Genomic DNA, 15,466 nt, shown 5'->3' with positions numbered 1-15,466 from the left:
ATACAGAAGGAAAATAACACATACTCCTGAAATAAACTAAGACCATTAAATGGTGATCAGGACAGAGGTGGGTTGCTCCTGGTTTGGCCCGATTTGGCCAAACCAGTAGTGGTGGTGGCAGGAGGCTCTGCCCCCCCCCCCCACCCCCACCCAGACGCTTCTCCGTGCTAGCAGAAGCAAACTGGTAGTAAGCTAGCTAGCAACCCACCACTGCATCAGGACTATGGTTATGCACGGCCCAAAATTACTTTTGGTGAGATGGCCACCTATATAAATAGGTAAATAAACAAAGAAATCAAGACTAAAATATACCACTTTTCAACAAGTGGCAATCCACTCATCTGACCCCAGATCCTAGGGAAAGAGCCATTTCTTTTATACTACTTTACGCCTTTCTGAAAGTCCTCGGGGTTGGGCCCAGTCATCTGTCCCAGGATTGTGTAATCTCTTCTCCAAACCCCCACCTCACCCCCTTTAATTACTCATTCCTTCCTTTCCCCTTTAATGGCTCTCTGGTATCTTTCCGAAGATCACTCTAAATTCCTTTACATGGGCCTTTCTTTAATGACCACCCTCATGCCCCTTTAAAGCTCTTTCCCTTCCTTTGATTTTTCTTTTTTTTAAAAAAAAAAAAAGTAATCAAACCAGCTGTGCCAGCTCAGTGGTATATGGTGCCCCTAGGCTACTTTGACTAAGGTTTCCACTTCTCTCCGATGTGAAAGCTTGCTTTTGAAGAACCAATCAGAAGGAATGGCAGCATTGGCATCCCAGCCGAGTGCCTACACCAGGGGTGTCCAAACTTGGGAACTTTAAGACTTGTGGACTTCAACTCCCAGAATTCCCCAGCCAGCCATGCTGGCTGGGGAATTCTGGGAGTTGAAGTCCACAAGTCTTAAAGTTCCCAAGTTTGGACACCCCTGGCCTACACAGTCTGCAGAGCTGCAAATCAGGCATAAGGCCGATTGCTTTCCCCAAAGTATCAACATGGGCCTACAGATCCCAGGTGCAACTTTCATTCAAAACGCCAGCACACATAAACTGCTACCCTCTCCATGGAGCGTCTGCCGGCATCCTGTTCCTCCCTCGTTTCCAAAAGACGCTGCTGCTGTCAGAAGCAGCTGCCGAGGTAGAGATAGCTGTGATGATGGCAAGGCAGCATTGCCTGCAAAATAAAGAAGTCAAACAGTGTGACTATTGACAGGCTTACTAGGAGTTCTGGGGATTGGAGTTCAGCTCACTCAGAGGGCAGCTCACTTGGGGAAAGACAGCTGTAGAAAGATTGTTTCTCTGAGAATGCTTAAGATGTCCAAAGAAAGGACCAAAGAGAGAGGTTCTGTCTCTTTAAAGGAAGCAAAAAAAAAAAAAAGAGGTTAAGCAAGCATAAGTAATTTTGTCATATCTGGGACGCACTAGAAGGGTATCAACTGCTGTAGGGCTGCAAGCTGGGAAGAGGAAGAACTGGCCTATTTTAACCCATTGATAATTCATTTGCAGGGTATTTTTTTTTTCAACATTGCCTACTACAAGCCATTGATCTACAACAACTCCTACGTTTACCCCTGGTGGGGAGAAGCCATTGGCTGGGGCTTTGCACTATCTTCCATGTTGTGTGTCCCTCTTTTTGCTCTCTACAAATTCATCCGTGCCAAGGGAACACTGGCTGAGGTGAGTCTCTCTCTCTCTCTCTCCCACATTACAAGAACAGAAGGGTGGGTTGCAGGGGCTGGGGCTGAAACCTCTATGCATGGCTGTGGGAGACCCTTTCCAGCTCAAAGGGTCTTCCAGGAAACAATAGCAGGAAGCAGATTTTGCTACTGTCACCCTCTGGCCGTCATCTGCACCAAACATGGATAGGAGCATTAGGAACGTCAAGATTGTAGGCATGCGCTGCAACCGCACCTAGGACCCTAAGCCTTGGCATTCCCACCTGCCAGAGCTGAGAATGTGGCATACATTGCAATGCCTATGCTAGCATTTGCCCAAGGAAGCTAGGGAGCAACCCATCTCTTCTCTCCTTTGGCCAGAGATCCTCATGCCCTGACACTCTGTTGGTTAGGTTGCTGGTGCCCTGTTTCTGGGTGTGAGAGCCTTCCTGGCCATCTTTTACAGTTAACCCTCAGCTTACAACCACAATTAATTAAGTCATTAAGAAAATCTGGTTTCCCCCATTGACTTGCCTTGGCTTGTTGGAAGCTGACTGGGAATGTTGCAAATGATGATCACGTGACCGTAAGGACAGCACAGCCGTCATAAATACATGACAGTTGCTAAACGCATGAATTTTGATCAAATGACCATGGGGATGCCGCAACGGTCATAACTGAAAACCTAAGTAACTTTTTTTCAATGTCGTTTTAACTTTTGTCACTAAATGAATGGTTGTAAGTTAAGGACTACCTAAACTTGTTCTGTGGATGGAGTGTGTGTGTGTGTAGGGGGACATTTCTGCCCTGCTGAAATATTGGCTACCCTTTCCCTTTCCCCCAGGAAATTGCTTGTCCCAGGACTGAGGAAAAGGGAGGAAGTGATCTGGAGAAAGAGTCCAATGTTGTCATCCATCCCATTCTTGACGGGGTGGAAAATCTCTTAGTTGACAAGAATGCTTTTCCTCTCACTTCTCTCTATGGGTAGAAAGGAGGGAACCTTGTGTGACCCCCTACAACAGGCTGGGTGTTGTCCTTTCCCTCCCGACCATGTGATCTTGGCAGGGATTTGGATCCATCACAGGTTCTGAGAAGATGAGTAGGATTGCCTTGCCTGAAATTTATCAATGGTGCATTTAAAAAAAAAATAATGGGCTACTACATGGGGGATGGCATGAAACATAAAAAGATATCAACAATATAGCTGAAAGTATTAATCCTTCAGTATGTTTGAAAAAGGTGGCTCAGTGGCTAAGACGCTCAGCTTGTCAATCAGAAAGGTTGGCAGTTTGGCGGTTCAAATCCCTAGCGCCACGTAATGGAGTGAGCTCCCGTTACTTGTACCAGCTTCTGCCAACTTAGCAGTTCGAAAGCATGTAAAAATGCAAGTAGAAAAATAGCGACTTTGGTGGGAAGGTAACAGCGTTCCGTGCGCCTTCAGCATTTAGTCATGCCGGCCACATGACCATGGAGACGTCTTCGGACAGCGCTGGCTCTTCGGCTTTGAAACGGAGATGAGCACTGCCCCCTAGAGTCAGAAACGACTAGCACATATCTGCGAGGGGAACCTTTACCTTTGATCTTGTATTTTATTCCACCTTTATGTTTGAAAAAGAGAGAAGGAGAGAGAGAGAATGTGGGGTCGATATGAATGAATCACACGGATTAGATGTGTCTCTATGTGGGAGGCTGGGAGGAGGTGAAAACAAAACACAACCGGAGGGAAAACAATGTTTCTGGAGTTTGGTCTGATCCCCACCTCTCTTCCTCTGCTTCTTCGTAGCGCTGGCGCCATCTCACCCAGCCAGTCTGGGCTTTGCATCATCTAGAGTACAAGGTGACCGAAACAGATGCTCTGACCACCCTCTCCCCTGTCCTGGACGGGGGTGCCAAAGTGGTCATCTTGGAGAGCGTCATGTGACCAACGCTTCCCCGCTGCAAGAGAGGCCCTGTCTCCATGCCACTCTGCCCTGGTCTGCCAATGGAGGAGGCGGGGAAAGGATTCCATCTTTGAAGTTGGGGGGAGTGCTGCCTACCTGTGGGGAAGAGGTATTAGGGATTCTTTATCCATCTCCACCTTTTCCTCTCAAGCACCAGAACGGCTGAGAGGTGGATTAATTAGTTCCCTCCGATCTTTGATCAGAAGGTGGCATACTAAAGGCCATAGGGGTGGGGGGGGGAGGGAAGGGGGGGAGGGGAAGAGAGCCTTAGATTTACATTTTTTTAAAACAAAGAAGTTATTTTTTAAAAGATGAAATATTTTAAATTTCTATATACATTATAAATATATATATATATATATATACACATACACACACACAACCATATATATATATATATCTTTAGCCAAATGCATGGAACACAGATTCCTTCCCATTCAGTGGATGACTGCTTTGGGATCCAGAGCACTGCACTTTTATTCCTTGCTTAAGGTGGGGGGAGGGAGTTGATCAGGTTAGAGAGGGCTTTATATCTGGCCCCCGTCTCTGGTTTTGTCAAGGAAGCAGAGTCTGGCACTTAGCAGAAGCAGGAAGGCTTCAAAAGGGAGCTGCTGAGAACCCAGGCCCCTGGGTGCCTACTACTACAGACAGCAGGGAGACATAAAGAGCAATTGCAATTAGCATTGGGGACCTTATTATCAGTTTTATCCCTCCTACAATAAAGCAGCATCTCTCATTTTTTTCGTGCCCTCTCTCCGTATCGAGGAGGATGACACTCCCCTCATGCCAACATGGCAACCCTCTTGGCCTGTCTTTATCAATAATGGGCACTAAAAGCCTTTCTCTCCCCAACCCTCCCACTGGGGTGAAATGCTCTGAAGTCTGCTATCAGTTCGCTTTGCTGGCATGTGCGCCATTCGGCCGAACCAGTAGTAAAAAAAATGCTACCTGTTCGGACAAACCAGTATTTCCAACGATCAGCTGTGCCACACAGCTGATCTTCGGAACTAACGGTTCAGGCGAACTGGTAGCATTTTTTACTACCGGTCCAGACGAACCGGTCCAGACGAACCGGTCCAAACCGGTAAGCATTCTACCCCCGCCTCCCACCTCTTGCCAAACTAGATGTCAAACCAACCAAATTACTTGAATCATGGGAACCCTCTGTAATAAGACCACATAATGAGTTTCACAGTATTAACGAGTTTCATAGTATTACAAATTTGCCCCAAATGAGAATGGGGGGAGGGGGAGGGGGAGAATCATGTACTCTAACCCAGGCCCTGCTCCTGTAGAAAACATAGCCCTTTCTTGAAATGGCTTGCATTTTACAGGTCCTCTCTCCCCCTCCCCACTGAGATGGACAACACAATGTTTCAAGTGCCTCCTGTGTTGCCATTGTGTTGCCTCCTCAACCCCTGGCTTCCAAAAGCATGAAAACCTACTTTGTGAAATGGTGTAGCAGTGTTTTCTGCCTGGCACCTGGGATTTGCAGGAATTAACCCTTCTGGGTTGGGGGCATTGGGGAGAGAAGGCGCATGACAATTCTCCGTAGAAGTATTAGGAAAAGAGTCCAGGGGTTCTGTAGGATTTGTAGCCAGAATTGGAATCCAACCCCCAATCTGCTTGAATAAATCTTGCCAAATTCTGCTTCCATGTCAAGAGCAGAACAGCCGTTGGATATGCAGGTGTTATTAGACTACAGTTCCCGTCATCCTTGGCCCTGCATTGTGAAAACGATGGAATTTGAAGTCTAAGAACCTTTGAAAGGCCACGGATCCCCCACCTTTATTTGGCATCAAATCACTGGTGCCCCCTATGCCAGTGTTTTTCAAATTTGGCCATTTTAGGAGGTGACTGTGACCCATGCTGACTCTGGAATTCTGGGAGTTGAAGTCCACACCTCTTAAGATGGCCAAGTTTGAAAACATTGCTTTATGCCATTCTTTGCCAATCTGGTGCCCTTTGACAGATGTGATGGACATCACCCAGGTTTCTTAGCCAGTACAATTAATAATTGTGCTGGCTGGGAATGGCCTCTTTGTTGAAAGCACCAAATTCAGGAAGGCTGCTATAATGCTTTTATGCAACTCCCAGTAAATCTTCCCTAGTTTTTTTATTTGCACATTTTCTAAGAAAGAAAAAGTGTGTTCTGTAAATATACAATTATCCGCATATCTAAATATCCAAGAGAAACTGATCCTTAACTGTCGTAGAGAGCTTCATATTTGTCTATTTTTAAAAAGAAGCACTTATACAAGAAATAGAAATATTTAATTTTCTTACATTTCTGCAGATTGTACAAAAAAGAGGGAATAAGAAAGAAATTACAGAATTTTATTTTGTGACAAAAGTTATACATATTTTGTCTATATTTGTTTAAAATAACAATCCAACCTCATGAAATAGGGAATTGGATGTTTTTGAAATTTTAGGATTAGTATGTAGGATGATCATGTAACCAATAAGCAGCGATTTGGGGGAAACGAACAAGATCTGGCAGGGAGGGTTGAACTGATCTGCATTAACTAAAAATTATGTGATCCATTTCATCTGCTGCATGTACTTTGTATTGTCTGTACCTAATACTGTTTTCTGGTGTGGTCAGTTTTAAGGCTTCTGATGTGTTTAACTACTGCTTCACAGAACAACTGTCAATCACCAAGCCAGGCATGACAAATTGCCTGCCTGAAAAGCTAAATAGAGCCTCCATAGCCAGTTATTGTGTACCTTCGAACATCAGCTGCTGTGGAAACTTATGGTGGGGGGGGGGAGATTCTCTTGCTTGATTTGTGAATCCCTTGAAGGCTTCAGAGCTGGTTGCCACTACAAACAAAATGCTTGGGATGCATGATCAAATTCAGCAGAACTCTTTAAATTAATTATGTTTATTTGCAAGTCAGAAACACTATGCAAGATGCCAATACAGCATCATATCTAATAAACAAACCTATTTTTCATAATGCTCGGTTCAGAGTTCAGTGCATCCACGTTCAGTTGTTAAATATGACAATCTGCAAGCAAGCTGCATGTGTTTCTTTCACATTGTTTTCTTTTTTAAAAAAAATGCATTGTAGAGGTTTTTATGCTGCTTTGGTCATTTTTGGGTGTATGCAGCTAATGCATTTGACATGTCTGTTCCATCTGAATTCTTCCTCAGTTTATCTCTTGGGGAAAATGGGCATTTTCATTGGAGTTCTTGCCCACATTTCTTCCAGCTGCCTCCAACAGATCACTGACTCTTTTGATTTATTCAGTTTATCTGTAGCGTGCTATTACCAAGATCTCCATATAGGTGTCATTTTGAGAACAGCATTACCTTGTAAGCAAAAATAAATTTGTGACTCAGTATTAAGACTGAAAGGCCATCTTTCAGATGTTTTTCTTCCATTTCCTATTAATGCAGAACACAGAAACTAAAATCCCCTTTAGAAAGCATGTTGTTTTCAGCCACAGCTTCACATCCCTCCCTGAAGTTAACCTTTGCAGGACTATTCCTCCTGCTTGTTGCTACTCCTCAGTAACAAAGACCCTCTTTCATCCTTTTGCACACAAGAGCTACTGTCTTCTTTGCCGTCTTTTTTCGAGAATTTGCCTTCACCCTTAAAACACACCAAAAACATTTTTAAAATATTGATGACCACAAGCAGGCACATTGTGCTAAAGAAAATATTAATTAACGAAGGGGCTCTGCAGGAAAGAAATGATAGGAAAACCTGTGAAACGTCCACAAGGTGAGGAGGCCATGTTGTCTCTGCAGAAATAATAATAATAATCAGTGTCCAAGGCCAGCTGTCCACACCTTAGCTTCTTCCTTGGATATTTCTGTCCCGCAGACTCTATTCCCATTGTAGACGTGTCAGCTTGATGGCAGAGATTGCCAAGTGCCATAGTTCACAAAGCTTTGCCCTTTCTAACGCCTTTACTGCCTACACAGTGACTAGGAGTTTTTAGGAAAGGAGGGCGGGAAGCAGGAAGAGGAAGTGATGGATGCTGCTTGATGACATGTCTGTTGGACAGTGCCTGCCCAGACAGTGCCTGCCCTGGACAGTGCCTGCCCAGAAAGCTTTACCTTCATTACAGGGCTTCTCCCACCATCACCTTTTCCTGCTTCATTTATCATCTCTCAATCCAGCTGTGTTAGCAGTGAGGCCCTAGATTGTGGGGCTCAGATTTTTCACTGGGTTGCTCACATCTCTGACCAGCCCTTTCCTCCTCCCTCATCTCTTCCCCACGTTTGCCTCCCTACGTAGCACTGCCAGGCCTTCTCACCCTCTGAGGCAGTCAGTCCCCACGCCTCATCCCAAACACACAAGCCACAAATCAGAATGGTGTCCTAGGTTATGCTACTGATAGAGAGCTGAAAGCCAACAAGATTTCAATTGGTTTGTTAGAGGCCATTGGCTACTGACAGTTTGCCAAAATAAGGCCATGAAGGTTTTGTCCCGGAGCAAAACAAACCCTGATGAGATGATACTCTTAGTTGCCTTCTTCAAATAACAATTGACAAGGAATTTACAGGTCTCAGTCAGTGATCTCAGTAGTCTTCTATTTGTTGCCTTTGCCTGGGAAATTCCTGCCTGCTGTTCTGACACAGATCCATCTTGGTACAGATTTTTACACCCTTTTCATCTTCCTTGTATTAATTTGCCAGCCAGGGCTGGAAAATGTAACCAAGAATCCATTACTGTCGAATCTTAAATGTGGATAGAAGAAATGAAACAGCATAGAGGATTCTGGTGAAAGACACTCAAGAAATATTAGTTCCAGGAGTAAAATAAAATGTAACCTGGAGATTTCTGACCACTTCCACCAGCATCCGTGTGCAAAAGTGTGAGACCTGCCCCATAGTCTGGTCCAAAGCAAAGGATTTCCAGACCATCAGCTGCTGCCTTTCAAACACTCCCAGCCCTTGCAAATGCCATACTCTTATTTTCCATTTTGCAAATGGAGGGAGAAATGGCAAGCATCAGCCTCTGCTCAAGGCCAACTATGCTCTGGGAGATTACATTCATCACAGACACACACATCAGGGCGGTACATGCATGCACACACACACATGCACACCTTGTGTCCCTGTCTTCCAACATTGCAGCTTTAATCCCAATTGCCAGTATTAACTCAGTGCCAGGTATATCGCAAAACTTCTTCAAATCCCATTCCTCTGTAATCAAGTGCGGGTTATATATTGTCTGTAATTATTTTCTGTGTACAGTATGTATGCGTGTGGGGGGGTATGCTCGCTCTATCATGGAACATAGCAATAAAAGGAGCCACCTTGACCTTCCACCCAGATGAGTGTGTCTTTGTTTATGGAGAGTGGCTGGGCTGAGGGAAGGGCAGGAGGAAGGGCAATTTGGCTTCTCTTCCTCCTAAGCTTGGCAACACAGGCTGGCTGGGGAATGCTGGGAGTTGCAGTCCACATACCTTAAAAGTCACCAAGATTGAAAACCATGTTTCTAAAGCAATAGTTCATCCATTACGAAATTGAACATGGGTAAAGATGAGCAGGCCCAGACCCACACCCATCACAACATTTCCTGGAAGGATCCTGGAAGTGTTGAAAATGAAACCCGCATATTATTGAGAAGTGGAGACGTGACTAACGTAAGGTGCAGTGAACATTTTAACCACACAACCTTTCTATGTAGTAGGCATGGGAGGTCTGCGTTTTCCTGTCTCGGTTTGTGGATTGACAATTGTCACAGAAATAACAACTTCCAAACATTTGCTCACCGTTGCGAAGGACCCCTGTTGGAAAACCATCTCAGCTCTTACACCAAATATTATACAACTAAAATTGCATCACGGTTTCCATGGTGAAATCAGGCTACCGTGAGAAGTAACCGTTTTCACCACCGACCTGCAGATTTCAAGGCTCCTGCTATACGTCATGAACTCACTTTTGTATTTTTCATCGTTTCATTAATTTTCTTCTATTCAGAAGTAGCTTTTGCTAACAACACCTTGAAATTGTCTTGACGGTCGGTGCTCTCTTTCTTTGGCTCTTAAAAGTAGCGGACAGAAGACACACAATTGAGGATAGAGGCACAACCTTTAGCCACACCCACGTTAACTGCCCCCGTCTCTGAGAGATGCAGCCAGATACTAATGCAGAGAGAAGGCAGTGATGCAATTCAAAAAAATTATGCTACTGGTTCCCCAGAACGTGTCAGAACCTGTTGGATTTCACCCCTGAGAGAAGGGGATCTTATGCCCAGGGCGGAGAAGTAGTCTATGCTAGAGATCAGCTGACAGGAACTTGCTCTTCTTTTCTCCGCAAAGTCAGTAAAACAGTCCTGCTGTCTGTTCCCAAAGCAAGGTGAAAACCTGAAAAATTAAGTACCTGTCAGGATGAGAAAAGAAACGTTGCCCCCAAAGGATCATCTCTGGAATACAAGTAGGTCTCAGTGCCATTAATGAATCCTGCGAAAGGGTTGCATTATTCTAATTAAAGCTATTCGAAGTGATATTTCGATGGAAAATAGGGCAATTGGTTCCAGCTTAACAGAAATAGACAATGAAAAATTTTAAACACGTATTTTCTTTATTAAATATTGCAGTAAGGATTAAAAAAGTAATATAAATGTATGGTTAACAAAGTCACAGAGAGCAAAATAAAAACAAAAACAAAAAAAAAATCTCCCATAGACTCAGGCAGTCCTACATCTCCTGTTCTTGTGTTGCCATGACCACGTTCATGTCATTCAGTAACCACAAATTTTTGCTCTAATGTAATAATAAGTATCTTCTATTTTGAACTTGTTCTATTTTCCTCTGATGGAATCTTTCTTTTCTCCATTTTGCGCACACAAAGATTAGAAGCGTCGTAGACCTAGAATAGGAATAGGAAATAAAATAAAATAATAATAGAATAGAAAATAGAATAGAATGGAATGGAATGGAATAGAAGCTGGAAGACTTTGGAGGTCTTCTAGTCCAGCCCCTTGCTCAAGCAGGAGACCCTATACCATTCCAGACAAGTGGCTGTCCAGTCTCTTCTTAAAAACCTCCAGTGATGGAAGCATCTACAATTTCTGAAAGCAAGCTGTTCCACTGATTTAATTGTTCTCACTGTTAGGAAGTTTCTCTTTAGTTCTAGGTTGCTTCTCTCCTTGATTAGTTTCCAACCATTGTTTCTTGTCTTGCCCTCTGGTCCTTTGGAGAATAATTTTCTTTTTTGTGGCAGCCCCTCAAATATTGGAATACCGCTATCATGTCACCCCTAGGTCTTCTTTTCTCTAGACTAGCCAAACCTAAATCCTTTAACTGTTCTTCATGTTTTAGTCTCCATAGCACACACACGCTAACCTCATGTTAACTGAATTTGGGGTCACATTAAACATGACCTGGAATCAATTTACAATTTGCACGAAATCAAATATTAGTATTATTTGAACTTGCACTAATTGCGACCTACCTGTATATAAATAACTAACATAGGAGGATCATCCCACAGCATGATTATTGTTACCAATAGATAATATCAGATGCATTTACTTTAGAAACTGGGTGGTCCTATTACATGGGTAACATAGATAAGCCTCAGGACTGGCACTTTTGCTCCTACATAAAAATGTGAATGCTGGCATTACTTTCAGAGGAGTACAGGGGCTTACCAAATGGCATGCTTGGTGGGAGCTGGTGCAAAATTAGTAAAATTGGATGGCTTTGCACAAAAGGAAGCTGAGTAGCTGGTGACTTCAGTCAGTGGAGTTGAATTTTGGGCTTAGCATGGAGTGAGAAAAAGCAAACAGAGATCAGGTCACTTCTAGTTCTGAATGACCGAGTCTGTTCTGCAAACAAAGGCACAGAGTGTCAGAGCAGGTCCCTATGGATTGGTGCCCTCCTTGAGAGGAAATAGAACTAAGGAACAGAACAATGTGCGCATGTGTATGTGCACAGTACGTCTGAGTACGTGGATTTATTATTATTATTTTTTGCTGCGGCCCAAATAATATCCCCCTAGAGCAAATATATATAGGTCAATGCCTTGCAAAGCCAGACAAAACCACCTTGGGTTTTCACTTCAGAATTTAGCAGAACCTCAAGGAAGATAAAAACATCCCCAAATGTCAGAGAAGATAAACTTTCTAGACAAACATGGCTAGTGACAAACCATCAGTCTCCACCAAGCCACATCCCTGGAATGACTAGCTATGTATGTAGACATCTAAAATGTTTGTTTATTAGTTAATTATTTAATATATATGCCCTCCTCTCATGATCTGTGTGGCTCAATGCTAGGGTAAGATGGAACTGGCCAGATTTAGAAGATAGCTTTGACCTTTGACCACAATTGAAAATGACAATTATAAGAGTATGAAAAAAGTGGGCAGCAAAGTGAATAAAATATAAATACTATAAAGTATTTTATAGCAAAGTCTCATTGTTGTGTGTCACTGCCATGGCTTGTAAATTCTACAAGCCATTTGGGAAATTTCTAACCATTGCTCAGGGGAGTCAAAGAGAGGGCAGGACCAGAGGGTGATTTCAAGCTTGGAACAGAGCAAGCTTCAGCTGCCAATGGCTTGTCCTTGTTCCTGCCTCTTCTCCTTTGCCAAGATTGACAGCTTAACTACAGCTGACAGATCCAAGAAAGCCAGGTTGAAAGAAAAGTCAGGCTCAGGAAAAGCAAGAGATCAGTTCCTTGAACCTGCAAAGCTACATGATTGCCACTGTCCTTTGCTTTGTTCAGTTGCAATAGTGCTCCATTGTCAAATGCCAAATGCTGCATTGGGGGATTTTGTCACAGCTGGCTCAGGGAGACAGAAGAAAGGATGAAAGACAAGAAATGGCAACCTTTTAATAGTAAAATCTTCAAACCTGAAATACAATTGGGACCTTCTTTAAATATTCAGTTATGCAACCTACAGTGATGCTGGGGAAAAAAGTATCCTCAGCCCCAAACAGGACTGTTCAACGTCCAGTCAACCACTATGCCTTCTCCCAACATCTAGCAAACTATAGGTGAATGCTGATCTTATAATTTTGGCAGCTGCTGGTTTGAGATTTGCATCACGGGAGATACAATTTCCTTTCCTGTGAACTATCAAAGATTCAAGATTCTTATTTTTCACTTTTATTTTGAAGGCAGCACTCAATATGGTGTGATTTTTGGAGGCAACGGAAGATGTTCTGCTTAGATGGAGCTTTGAGAGTTTTGGTTTCTTTCTTTTTTTTAATTTTGGCATACCTTGGGATTCAGAATATAAAGCACAAAATGAAAAAGCTAGTGTTTTAATCATAAATATACAACAAGGCATTTTAAAATTTGGAACAATTAATGTTTTGAGAGCCATTCAACACCATCCAGGGTGACTCATATTTTTGTTTGAGTAACCAGAGTCCATTTTCTACATAATAGAAACTCTGCAGCATAAATGGCAAACAGTGTATTTGCCCGATTCTAGAGGTCCCATCTTGAAACATCTCTGCTCCAAAGGTGGGTGGAAAGGAGATGCCATTGAATGTGAATGTACGTATGAAAAACAGTGTATGTAAAAGCTAATCCACCATGATAGCAACCAATTTTTTGTTCTTCTTTAGCTAGCGGTCAAGTGAAACTGTCCTAGTGCCTAGAGGCTATGTGGGCCTGGCTAGGAGGAATCCCATCTATCCTACCAAGATTGAGTGGCTTTGAGTTTTGGGACAGCCTGGTTCTGGGGATATTCCATCTTTGACACTGGATGGGATTGAATTTCCCATTCAGTGTTGATGTACAGTCTGGGGATCTTCCTGGGCTCATTCTTCCTACTTAATGAACAAGGGGCAGCCATGGCCAGGACACCATTCTCACAGCTTATTCTGGTGCACACTTTTTCTGGATCAGGCGGCCTTTTGGTCACTCATGTCCTGGTTACTTTACAAGTCAGCAACTGTAATCCACTCTACAGGGGCTGTCCTTGAAGATCACCTGGAAGCTTCAACTGGTCAAGAATGTAATGGTACAAGCAATTATGGGCATCTGTTTTTGTTTGTTGTTTCAGTTATATTCATTTTAAATGTTTTGGTATATTATGAGGTATCAACCTGAATATTTTTAATGCATACTATCCACCAACAATTTCCAAGCCATTAGTATATAATAACAATAGTAGCAACAACCTTAAAAAAAACCATATTTATAGAAAAAATATTCCCTGGAACATAATATACAAAATAAATAAATCCACTAAGCAGCTGCCACATTATATCCTTAAATGCATCTATGTTGCTTGATGAGCAGCATATTTCCAATTAGCTGAACCCATCATTTTTTCGTTAAAAGACGCAGCATCCCTGCTGCTAGTTGAGAAAGCATGATATTCAAAGAAAAGGGGCAAAAGTTCAGGCAAACATTTGTCAAGATACCAGGTGGGACTAAAGCAGCTTGGGTAACTTGATGGAAGAGTTTCTACCGTAACTATTTAAAACTGAAAGCCAGAGGCAGCCAAAGGTCTAACAGTAATAGTCAATGGCTTCGTTCCTCCTTTGTAGGGGGATCAAATGGAGTATTTTGTAACTAATTGTATTCACCGTCTGGATGTGAAATATAAGAAATACGCTTGTGTTAAATCATTTTTTGGGGACAAGGCAACAGAGCCCTAATTCCTTGATTTGCTTCTTTTTTTCTATCCCAGTTCTTTATAACAGAAGTGAGTTGCTATAGCTAGCCAGATTTCTTTATAAAACAGCACTGAATATCCTCTCCATTATGACCCTAACGTTTCTTAGCTTAGCATGGCAACTGAATGTGCTTTATAAAATGGTGAAGATATAAAATTATCTAACGCTTGGCAACAGCCTATGAAGCATAGTTCAGAAGGATCGAGACTATCAAAGGACAAAAGTCACTTGCCATACCATTAAGTTGTAAAACTGTTAAGATATGATAGGCACTACTTTGGATTTTTAAAATATTATCCATACATACAGAGATAATAAATGTGTTGAAGGCTGATTATTAGGTTAGATATTAAACAATGGCTCTCGGTGACTGCACACGGGCTGCATCTTAGGTAACTCTTGTTCATTCCTCCTATATTTACCTAGGACTTTTCAGGTTAGAAGAACCAAAGCTCATCATCCATCATGTCTTGAATATACACAGGTTGAGCTGTTCAGAATATAAAGCAGGCCGACTTCTGCCAGATGCTTCAGAGGCTCTGGACTTCAACTTCCACAGTCTGTGACCATGGAGTTGAAATCCAAGATATTTGCAAGTATCATGTTTGGACAGGATGGTCTAGACCCGTGATGGTGAACCTATAGCATGCATGCCATAAGAGGCACGCAGAGCCATATCAGCCGCCACGCGAGCCATTGCCCTACGTCGGCTCCAGCCATTGCCCTACCTCGGCTGGCCTGTTCATGCTGCCCTTCCCTTCCCAGGAATCTCCACATAGTGCCAGGTTAAGTACAGGACTCGCACGGAGGCTCTGGGAGGGCATTTTCAGCCTCCCAGAGGGCCTCCGGGAGAGCGGTGGAGGCTGTTTTCGCCCTTCCCAGACTCCAAAAAAGCCATGCACGCATGCGTGGGGGGGAGGGGTTACACACATATGCACAGGGGGCATAGCACTGGGGGGGGGGATTAAACTATGGGTGTGGGACCAAGTGCGTGCGCGATAACTTTTGCCACCCGAGAGAAAAAAGGTTCGCCATCACTGGTCTAGATTCTAGAGACTTCTGGTTTTGGAGTGAGGGTTGGGGACAGGAATATAAATCCCTTTATGAAATAGAAACAAAATTTGTGGAATGCTTACTTTTTTTTTTTAAAGGAAGGTTTAAAAACTTTTGAAATTCTGTAACAATTTGTTCACCTTGTCAGTTATTTTGAGTCTCCAAGAAGCATCAATCCCAGTACCCAAGGAACTACCTATCCCAGAGCCTTCCCGTCTTCCT

General features: G+C 43.1%; 1 protein-coding gene across 1 annotated transcript in view; it reads left to right on the top strand.

Moving 5' to 3' along the window:
* Positions 1–6,932, top strand: part of SLC6A8 (solute carrier family 6 member 8) — a 35,408-nt gene extending 28,476 nt beyond the window's left edge. Inside the window, exons 12-13 of the mRNA XM_081953104.1 lie at positions 1,495–1,665; positions 3,427–6,932. Coding sequence (XP_081809230.1) covers positions 1,495–1,665; positions 3,427–3,564 — 309 coding nt within the window. The 3' untranslated portion in view covers positions 3,565–6,932. The remainder of the gene's footprint in view (positions 1–1,494; positions 1,666–3,426) is intronic.
* The last annotated feature ends 8,534 nt before the right edge of the window (positions 6,933–15,466 follow it).

The sequence above is a fragment of the Natrix helvetica genome (assembly GCF_964273705.1).
Source record: "Natrix helvetica genome assembly, chromosome: 1".
In the NCBI taxonomy this organism is placed as follows: domain Eukaryota; kingdom Metazoa; phylum Chordata; class Lepidosauria; order Squamata; family Natricidae; genus Natrix; species Natrix helvetica.
This window is presented reverse-complemented; position numbering and strand designations above follow the sequence as displayed.